The sequence below is a fragment of the Mirounga angustirostris genome, unplaced genomic scaffold (genome assembly GCF_029215605.1).
Source record: "Mirounga angustirostris isolate CCGP_5_RB_7025 unplaced genomic scaffold, mMirAng1.0.hap1 SCAF_7, whole genome shotgun sequence".
NCBI lineage: Eukaryota > Metazoa > Chordata > Mammalia > Carnivora > Phocidae > Mirounga > Mirounga angustirostris.
Genome location: NW_026991715.1, coordinates 35,193,655 through 35,204,259, shown reverse-complemented (window position 1 = coordinate 35,204,259; position 10,605 = coordinate 35,193,655). Strand labels below are relative to the sequence as shown.

General features: G+C 43.9%; 1 protein-coding gene across 18 annotated transcripts in view; it reads right to left on the bottom strand.

Moving 5' to 3' along the window:
* LOC123857349 (protocadherin gamma-C4) overlaps window positions 1-10,605 on the bottom strand; it is a 283,181-nt gene that overhangs the window by 83,659 nt on the left and 188,917 nt on the right. Inside the window, exon 1 of one of the 18 annotated variants that reach the window (XM_064596025.1) lies at window positions 6,893-10,591. The exons of 15 other annotated variants lie outside the window; for them this stretch is intronic. In XM_064596025.1, the coding sequence (XP_064452095.1) occupies window positions 6,893-9,322 (2,430 nt within the window). In that variant the 5' untranslated portion in view covers window positions 9,323-10,591. Of the gene's footprint in view, window positions 1-153; window positions 233-1,610; window positions 6,850-6,892; window positions 10,592-10,605 lie in introns of those variants that run through there. 2 more of the 18 variants (XM_064596038.1, XM_064596043.1) reach the window with 2 other exon arrangements.

Sequence of the window (10,605 nt, the reverse complement as noted above, 5' to 3'; positions counted from 1 at the left end):
CTAACCAATTACTGCACAATCTTGAACTCCAGGAAGGATTTTTGGTTTTTGTACCTTAAATAGCTCCACCTACTGTTCTTCAAATAGGGATGTAAGTAGAGCCAACTAAAAAACTACAGTGTTCCTTTTAATAGAAATTTCAGTCAACTTCTTTGTATTTTTCAAAAATTTTTCATACAGAGCCGCTTTCTTGAGATTATTTTCTGTGGCTGTATTCTGTTTTTCCAATGAGCTTTTAAATGAATGTGAAGTTTCCATACAAAGTAATTTTAACCGTATAATTTTAGTGCACCTAATTTGATATCACCACCCCCAAAAAAATACCTATTATGGGATATCTTCCTAGGCGTTTCCTATTTTGAGAAATCATATAATAGAATAAATTAAACTTTCTCACGTGGCTGTAATAGGGGGCAGATTTTTAGATTTTTAAATATACCTAAATAGAGGAGCTATTTTAAAAGGTTGTCAATACTTAATATTTAGAAATCAAAATTTCACAACAATATGGAAATCTAAAAATAAGAAATGCAATTGTATACATTATCAGAAGCACACTGACAAGAAGTCAAGTGAGTAAGACCCATTAACATTTTTAGGACAAAATTGAAGCATTTCAACTTGCATTTACTGGAAATAAGGGTAGTACCTTACAACTTACTAATACATTATATTTCAAAATCATGTTTGAGAAAATTAGCAATCCAAAGAATATTATAAGCTTACCTTTTTCTGAGTAACAAACCCAATTCCATTTACTGAAAATGACTGGTAATACATTTGAAAGCCCATCAAAATATAGGAAAAAATTCTCACTATTCTGCTTTCATGAATGTAAATGTTTGGATTCTGAGGATAAGCATATTTGACAGGCATACCACAACATATTTTAAAACTGGGAGGAAATCTACAGGTAGTTCTGATAAAAGACTGGGAATAAAATTGGCCTATTCAGTGAGATTCAAAGAATCCCTAGCAAATGTAATGGAGTATTATCAAAATATTACTCTGTCCTTTAAAAATAAAACTTGTCAGGGTGCCTGGGTGGCTCAGTGAGTTAAGCATCTGCCTTCGGCTCAGGTCATGATCCCAGGGTCCTGGGATTGAGCCCTGAGTTGGGCTCCCTGATCAACGGGGAGTCTGTTTCTCCCTTTCCTTCTGCCCTCTCCCCAGCTAGTGCTCTCTCTGTCTCTCAAATAAATAAATAAAATCTTTAAAAAATAAAACTCTTCTTGTGCATTTTCCTCTCACTTTGTAGTTATAAAGAAAAAGCCTTATATACTCAAGATATTGATGTTCTGAGAAACACCCACAGAAAGAAAACATTTATGCTTCAGTTACAAATATTTCTGTGGCAACAGCATCATAATACCCACTTGTCACCATAAAGGAGATGTTGTGTGTACGTGGATAAAGACTATCTCAGGTAAAATTGTCAAAATATTTCAAAATACTTGAGGGCTAATAATGAAGTTACTGGCCCACAGAAAAAGGAAAAGAAAATACTGAGAGTGGGTAAGCAAATGAAGTGATAGTAGATAGGATCTGTTTAGGACTTCTTTTGCCAAACTATTTTGAAAATTAAACCAAACCTGTTTATTGACACTCACGTGAGCAGAAGCATCAGTGTGAGAGTTTAATTGGTTATTCTCCTCAGTGAAACTTATTACCAAAGAAGCTTCATTAGAGAGTTCTTGTTGGAGGCCCATTTCTGACGTCATAGTGAGAAAATTAAGCCTTGCTTTCTGAGAATCAGAGGCAACGTACATATTGTAGGAATAAGGCAAAGTTCCCGGGTTGTAGTTGGGAGAAACCCCTGGTCCAGTCTTATAACAGAGACCAGGCTGAAAGCAGCCCCAGGCAGCGGGGTGGGAGGAGCGTCCCAGGCGCAGGGCAACCGCCAGAATCACCGCGAGGAGGAAGAGCACCGAGATCAGGGCCAAAGCCACCACCAGGTAAAACTGCAGCTCAGCCTGGGGGTCAGAGGGCGCCGGGCGGTCGCTGACATCTGGCGGCACTTCTTGTAGGCTGTCGGCGAAAACCAGGAGCAGCGTGGCTGTGGCCGAGAGGGGCGGCTGTCCCCCATCCCGCACAGCGACCAGCAGGCGCTGGCGGGCCGCGTCCCTGTCGCCCAAAGCGCGCGCCGTGCGCACCTCGCCCGTGCGCAGCCCCAGGCTGAAGAGTCCCGGCTCGCTGGCCTGCAGCACGTGGTACGACAGCCAGGCATTGTGTCCCGAGTCGGCGTCCACCGCCACCACCTTGGTGACCAGGTAGCCGGGCTGCGCGGCGCGCGGCACCGTGTCGAAGAGCGCCGAGCCGTCGGGCCCCAGCGCCGGGTACAGCACCCGGGGCGCGTTGTCGTTGCGGTCGCCCACCAACACGCGCAGGCTCACGTTGGCGCGGAGCGCGGGCGAGCCCTGGTCGCGCGCCTGCAGGGTCAGCTCGAAGGCGCGCAGCTGCTCGTGGTCGAAGGCGCGCTGCGCGAACACCACCCCGCTCTGCGCGCTCACGGACACGTAGGACGCCAGCGCGCGTGGCTCCAGGTCGCTGGCCACGATGGAGTAGGAGACGCGGCCGTTGGGCCCCAGGTCGGGGTCCGAGGCGCTGACTTGGGCGATGGAGGCACCCGGAGGGTTGTTCTCGGCAATGTGGACCAAATAGAAAGCCTGTTCAAAAACTGGAGCATTGTCGTTGACATCTTCGATGTGCAGAGTGATACTTGAGCTGGAGGAAAGGGGTGGCTTTCCCCTGTCAGTGGCTGTGATAGTGACATTGTACGAAGGGGTCTTCTCCCGGTCCAAGGACCCATCTGTTACAAGCTTGTAGTAATTATTGGCAGAAGATTCAATTCTGAAAGGAACTGTTTCTTTTATGAGGCATGTGACCTCTCCATTTTGGCCGGAATCTTTGTCATGTGTTTTGAACAGAGCAATCACCATCCCGTGTTCTGCACCCTCGGTTATGGAATTAGACACTGAAGTGAAAATAACCTCTGGGGCATTGTCATTCTCATCTAAAATTTCTATTATAATTTTACATTCAGTGGCCATGCCTCCACCATCCTTGGCTTCTATGCTCATGGTATAACTACTCCTAATTTCAAAGTCTATAGGACCTTTGGATTTAATTTCTCCATTTTGATGGTCTAGCATAAACATATTTCCAATATCTCTTAGTGTTTTGAAGGAGTAGGTGATCTCTGCATTGATGCCCTCATCCTGGTCGATGGCTGTCACCTTGAGCACAGAGGTGCCCAAGGGCAAGTTCTCTGGAAGGCTAACTTTGTACACATCCTGACTGAACACTGGGGGGTTATCGTTGGCATCAGTGACCTCAATCCTGATTTGAATGGTGCCACTTCGGACTGGGTCACCCCCATCCATTGCGGTCAGGACTAGAAAATGGGAGCTCTGGTGTTCCCGGTCCAGGGGCTTCTCCAATATTAATTCTGGGGCATTCTTGCCTTCAATCTTATCCTTCACCATCAGAGAGAAATACTCATTATAGCTGAGTTGGTAACTCTGGAGAGAGTTAGGTCCTACATCTGCATCTATAGCAGATTCCAGACCAAACTGAGTTCCTAGAATTGCAAGTTCATTGATTTGTAAAACAATGCTATTTTGGGGGAAATACGGTGGATTGTCATTTATATCTTCTATCCTCACTGTTATATGAAAAACATTTAGAGGATTCTCTGCCACGATCTCTAGGGGCACAACACACAGGGTGCTTTGGGGACAGAGCGACTCCCTATCTATTCTGTCACTGACAAGTATGTTGCCATTCTCCCTGTTTATGGTAAAGTATTGTTTCTCTGCACTAACTCTGAGGTTGCGGTTCAGTAAATCCCGTACATGCAGCCCCAGGTCTTCAGCAAGGTTCCCTACTACTGAGCCCCTGGCCATTTCTTCAGGAATAGAGTAGCGGATCTGCTCACAGAGCCCCCCACAGAACAAAGGCAGCAGGAAGGGAAAGAGTACTTGCCGCTGCCCGGTATGGCTCCTCTGCTTCGCCCTAGTTCCCATCCTTTTCTTCACTGCTGCAGCCTCAGATGTAACGAGAAGATGCTTTACAAATTGTGTTTAAAATATTTACTGCTAACGCGTAGAAAACTCAACACTCTGTTTCAAGGCATTCCATTCCATATTCCAAAATCATTTGCTGAGCAGAGAGCCCGAAACTGGACTTTATCTCCTTTCAGAACTGCTTCCGTGACTGCGCAGAAAACCACTTAGGTAGATCGTGGACTCCAGTTCTTGCAGCGCATTGGCCAACAGCGGCGCTCGGAGTCTACTTAGAAAACTGCAGTCCGAAGCCTTGCAAATAATGAGATTAGCTATTCTGACAGATTTGTTGGACTAATGTATAGGGAACCAGGCAATAAATGAGTTTTGGATGTGTCTATTTTCTAGTGTTTACTATCAAAGAAGGTTCCTTAGAGATTTGATTCTATAGAAGAGTCATTAACCCAGTATAGAAAAGTTTATCTTTTTCTAATCAGAGGCAGGGCATATACTGGAGGAATAAAGCAAAGTCTTCTCTCCAAACGTAGAACAAAGACCACATGGTAAAATAACCTCACCAAATGATATGGGGAAATTTTTACAGCCATGAAATAATACCCAGTATTAGCTTCAATCTTATGTGCAGATAATTTTTCTTCTCCTTTTTCCAGAGCAACTGGAGGACAGCTCAAAGGCATAATCAGGATAAGGATGACCAATGACATATAGCCTTCCTTGCTACTTCTAAAATAGATTTATGAAAGGGATTATCAACTATTGTAAACCTTCACCATAAACAGAATATAAAAGCATACCCTAGTAGGTTACCATAGGAATTTAATGACATGCAAAAATGTGAGGTGTTCTATTTTTATCCTTCTCTCTTTTTTTTTTTTAAGATTTTATTTATTTATTTGACAGAGAGAGACATAGCGAGAGCAGGAACACAAGCAGGGGGAGTGGGAGAGGGAGAAGCAGGCTTCCCGCAGAGCGGGGAGCCCGATGTGGGACCCCGGGATCATGACCTGAGCCGAAGGCAGACGCTCAACGACTGAGCCACCCAGGCGCCCTTATCCTTCTCTTTAACTGGACCACATGTTGTACCATAACAGAACTTTATCACTACCTCTGAGTCAAAATAACTGTCTTAATCTCAAGTTTCAAAGCTAACCTTTCCTTTTTGTTCTCCAAGACTTTGGTTGCCAGCTCCTAACTGTTCAGTGTTTTAAAAAATATATATATGGAACAACCTCCTTCTCCCCACAAATACCTCATATCCTTTTTATTCATCTAATTTCAATTCAAGTAAAATGCCTTAAGTCTTTTTTTTTTTTCTGTTTGGAATTCCATAGGCATAAAATTTATCCCTACATGCTTAAGGCACTCTGACATTTTTCTTGACGTTGGGACAAATTTAGGCATCTGTTGCAGGATTTCCCTTTCCTACAGTTGAAATTCTTTTTACCCAAACTTTAGACACTCAATTATAGTTAAATATATTAAGGTCAATCCCTAAATGAGAAAGGAAAACTTGAAAGGGAACCTGAACATGTAAATAATCTGGGTCAAACGTTTCAAAGCGGTATGAAGAGTGCTAAGCTGAATTGATTGTGATGATTCCTGTGATCAAATATCCTCAAAAATTTCCTTTCCTCACTTGACTTTCCTCGACATTGTTTCAGATAACATGTAGGTCATTAGGTAACTACAGGGCTTCAATTACAAGTTGGTTCTGAATATAAGGATTGAATATACTTACATATAATACAAAATGAATTTTCAAAGGAAATAAAAAAGGAATCCATGACTCACAGGCATATTGAAAACAGAACAAAAAAAGGAAATACCAAATAGGAATACCAGCTAAATCAGTCTCATAAGGTCCAAATAACTACTGCATCTCTTATATTTACAAGCTGGTCCACATCAGTAAATCTCAAAAATGTAAGCATGTTTAGCCAATTTGTAAATAGCTTTTTGAGAAGCACTGGATCAAAATTATTTCTGCAAGTGAATTTACCACATTAAAGAATCATGAACACACACTAAAGTACCAGTAAAAGAATAAAAGGAAATAATACCAGTTCAACAATTCAACTACTCAGAACAATCAAATGACTGCACTGTAGAAACAGAAAAGATGTCTAGAACTTGAGGGGAAAAAAGTGTACATTTTCTCTCCCAAGAGAATCTAGTAGTAAAAAGGTAGTCAATATATCTGTTTTGGTAGTATAAATAAAAGAAAGTTGAAATAATCAACATAATTTAAACATATCACCACCCATCAAAGATCAAAATAGAATTCTTTCATGCTCAGAGAAGAGCTTACATCTGTAAACACCTACATGTAAGTGTGTGTATATGTGTGTATAGATAAGGAAAAGAGCTACAGAGTGTATCCCACTGAATGAAGAGGGCCAAATTTGAACATTAGAAGTAAAGCAAATAATGGTAGAATATAATTATGAATTAGGGAAGGCAATGTGAAGTCATAATAGGGAAATAAATAAAAACTGTGAATCATTAATTTGAATCCTAACCAGTTTACATTGATAGCCACAGACACTGATGATAGAAAAATATGACTAAAATTTAACTTATTATAAAGCAAGCCATGATAGTTGAACTAGACCTTTAGAATCAAAAGAGAATATACCACAGGGGAGGAAAAAACTTTCTGAAAAATGATGGTAATTTGTTGAAAGATAAAGTACAGGAACTCACATGTATTGCTCTAAATATGTATGAACTGAATATGTCCCCTCCCCCCACACTCAAAACAGGGTTGGTTTTGGTTTTGGTTTTGGTTTTTTTATGTTGTTTTGTTTTGAAAAATCCATTTAAAAGACTTGTGCGGAGATACTAGCAACTCAGGTAATAAATCTCACCTGATTATTCGTGGAGTCAAGATTGCCTAAACCAGCAGCTGAATCTTCAGCTATCAAGAGTGGCTCGCTTTTCCCACAGCTCTCCTGGCTGATGAGCGTGTCCGCGTAGTTGGGCTGGGGGAAGATCACGTGACTCTCCCGCGAGTCCGCGGTCAGGGAGACCTCGTGGGAATAGGTCTGCAGGAAAGCCCGCACCCCGTCCACGCCCACAAAGTGCGAGGCCGGCACGCCCACCAGCCCGCCTCCGGAAGCCTGGAGCAGACGCGACGCGTGCCAGCGCCTCAGCCTGAGCGCCAGCAGCACGATGACAAAGGCCAGGAAGACGCACGAGACTGCCGCCACCGCCACCACCAGATACAGCGTGAGGTCCGAATCGTCCGGGTCGGCGGGGGTCCTGATGCTGCCCAGGTCCGCCAGGACGTCCGGGATGTTGTCGGCCACGGCCACGGTGAGCGTGACGGTGGCCGAGAGAGGGGGCTGGCCGTGGTCCTGCACCGCCACCACCAGGCTCTGCTTGAGCGCGTCTCTGTCCAGCAGGGCCCGCGCCGTGCGCACCTCGCCCGTGTGCAGCCCCACCGCGAAGAGCCCTGGCTCGCTCGCCTTGAGCAGGCGGTAGGACAGCCAGGCGTTCTGGCCTGAGTCTCTGTCCACCGCCACCACCTTGGTGACCAGGTAGCCGGGCTCTGCGGAGCGGGGCGCCAACTCCACACCGGTGGAACCATCGGTGGGGATGGTGGGGTACAGTATCTCTGGTGTGTTGTCATTCTGGTCCAGCACAAATATGCTGACAGACACATTGCTGCTGAGTGGCGGCTTCCCGCTGTCCTGCGCTGTCACCCACAGTTGCAGGTCACGGAACTGTTCATAGTCAAAGGAGCGCAGTGCGTACAGGGTGCCAGTGTCTGAGTTGATGGAGATGTAGGAGGATACAGGTTCTCCCTGGAGGGTATCTTCCACCAAGGAATAAGTGACCTGGGAGTTCTCACTGCTGTCCATATCAATCGCCATCACTGAGAAGAAGGAGGCTCCTCTGGCATTGTTTTCAGGTATGTAGACGGAGTAAGATGAGTCAGCAAAAGTCGGAGGATTATCATTGTCATCTGCTACGTTTAGTGAAATGTGAGTTTCTGTAGACAAGGGTGGAAATCCCTGATCTGTGGCTATCAAGGTTATATTATAGCTGTGGACCTGCTCCCTGTCTAGCATTCTGGTTGTTATCAACTTGTAATAATTTCCGTAAGTTTTTTCCAACTTAAAAGGTAGACTGTTAGGAACGAAACATGAGACTTGACCATTTTCCCCAGAGTCTTGATCTTGCACATTTAGAAGAGCAATAACTGTACCTGGAGGAGAGCTTTCCAGAACTGAATTAGTAGAAGATGTGATAGTTATTTCTGGAGCATTATCATTGACATCCACAACTGTGATCAACATCTTAGCAGTGGTGGAGAGACCTCCACCATCTTGACCTTGAATTTCTATCTCATAGAATCTATATTTCTCAAAATCCAGAGACCCTCGTATTAAGACTTCTCCAGTTTGAGAATCCAACTGGAATATTTCAGAAGTTTTGCTTTCCATATTCTGGAATGAATACCCCACTTCCCCATTGATTCCCTCATCTGGATCAGTTGCATTTACCATGAGCACCCGAGTTCCAGAGCTGAGATTCTCAGGAATACTCACTCGATATACAGACTGTGTAAACTTTGGTACATGGTCATTTACATCGAGGACCACCACACGAATGGCAACAGCACCCTGTTGGATGGGATCTCCTCCATCGAAGGCTGTGAGGAGCAGCCGGTGAGCAGCCTCTTTCTCTCGGTCCAGACTCCCCTCCAGCACTAGTTCGGGATTCTTGGCCCCACCCGTTCCGTCTCGCATTTGTAAGGAAAAGTAACTATTAGGATTGAGCCGGTAGCTCTGGAGGGAGTTCATTCCTACATCTGGGTCCCTAGCGCTAGGAAGGGGAAATCTGGATCCCGGAGGTGCGTGCTCACTGACTTTTATCTCTATTTCCGCCTCCTGGAAGCTGGGGGCGTTATCATTAACATCCATTATTTCCACCTCCACTCCGTAAATCTTCAGGGTATCTTCCACAAGTATCTCTATATTTAAAAAACAGGAAGACAGTGTCTCACAGAGCTCTTCCCGGTCTAACCTACCTGCAGTGATCAAGCTGCCACTTCGCGGATTCAGAGCGAAAAGCTGCATCCTATCTCTGGAGATGATGCGGACTCCGCGTTCCGCCAGCTCCCAAGGTTCCAGCCCCAGGTCCTTGGAAATATTGCCCACGAAGAAGCCTTTGTCTGTCTCTTCGGGCACCGAGTATCGGATGTGCCCTGCCCCAGATTCCTGTAGCGTCCTCAGGAAAATGTACAGGAGGACCAGCCCGCTGCGGTCCAGGCGCAGTAGCCGATTCCCCATAGCAGTAAGCTGAGCCTATATTCCCTGATTTCTCGAACTGTTTTGTTCTGAATCAGCTTATGTATCTACGAAGTTCCGGAATGACTGCATCCAAAATATATCCGAGAGCGAACTACTTTAAGTTTCCAGCATCAGGATCTGTGAGTATCCCTATTATTCGGCTTTGTGTTGTAGAGATGGGGGAGGGAGGGACTGCCGCTTGCAGCTTCCCATTCCCTGATTGGTGAAGAGCGGCGCCTAGAGCCGAATCTTATTATTGCAACGAGTAAGAAAACCCAAATAATATGTCTTTTCCAGAAGTTATTACACACTTCTTCGAGAATTACACATATTTGTAACACTGAAAATTGCACACAATAAAGAGTTGTATAATGTGATGTTAAAGGTTAAACAATAGAACTTAATAAAAGGAGTAATTATTAAAAGAGCTTGCTTAATTAAAAAAATTTTTTTTCAAATACTACTGGAACTGAAAACTTGCAGGTTAGATTTGCTTCCTATTGATTTTTACCTACTGAAGGGAACAGCATTTGTGGATGTGGAACTAGCAAAGTTCCAAAAAAATATCGCGAGACCGCATGACTATAATCCCTACCAATATTTCTTTATTGAGTAAAATAAAGATGGAAAATTTGGATGGCATTAGGATTGTCATTTAAAATACCATGGCATAAAACTATAATTGTGTTCCATATTCTTAATTAAGAAGTATTCAACTTCATGGAAAATTTGCCTGAGATTTCTACATATATTTTACTTTACATTGCATAGCAGAAGTACTGCAGCATTGTAAACTTTAGTCTAAACAGTTATACCATTAGGTTTGACCTAGGTTTACTTTTTGGAACTTTATCAAGAGATTGAATCTAGAATCATTATTTTTATTTATTTATTTTTAAGTAAGCTCTATGCCCAAGTGGGGCTTGAACTCATAACCCTGAGATCATGAGTCGCATACTCTACCAACTGAGCCAACCAGGCCCCCTGAATCTAGAATCTTTAAATAACAATGCTATAGGGGCAACTGGGTGGTTCAGTTGATTGTCTGCCTTCAGCTCAGTCATAAGCCAGGGGTCCTAGGATGGAGCCCCCAAATATGGGCTCCCTGCTCAGTGGGGAGTCTGCTTCTCCCTCTGCCCCTCCCCCTGCTCATGCTCTCTCTCTCTCTCTCTCTCTCGCTCGCTCACACTCTCTCGAATAAATAAAATATTTTTAAAAATAACAATGCTGTATTGGAATATTTTGGCATATTATAATATAAAAGGCATTATTTTAAATACTTA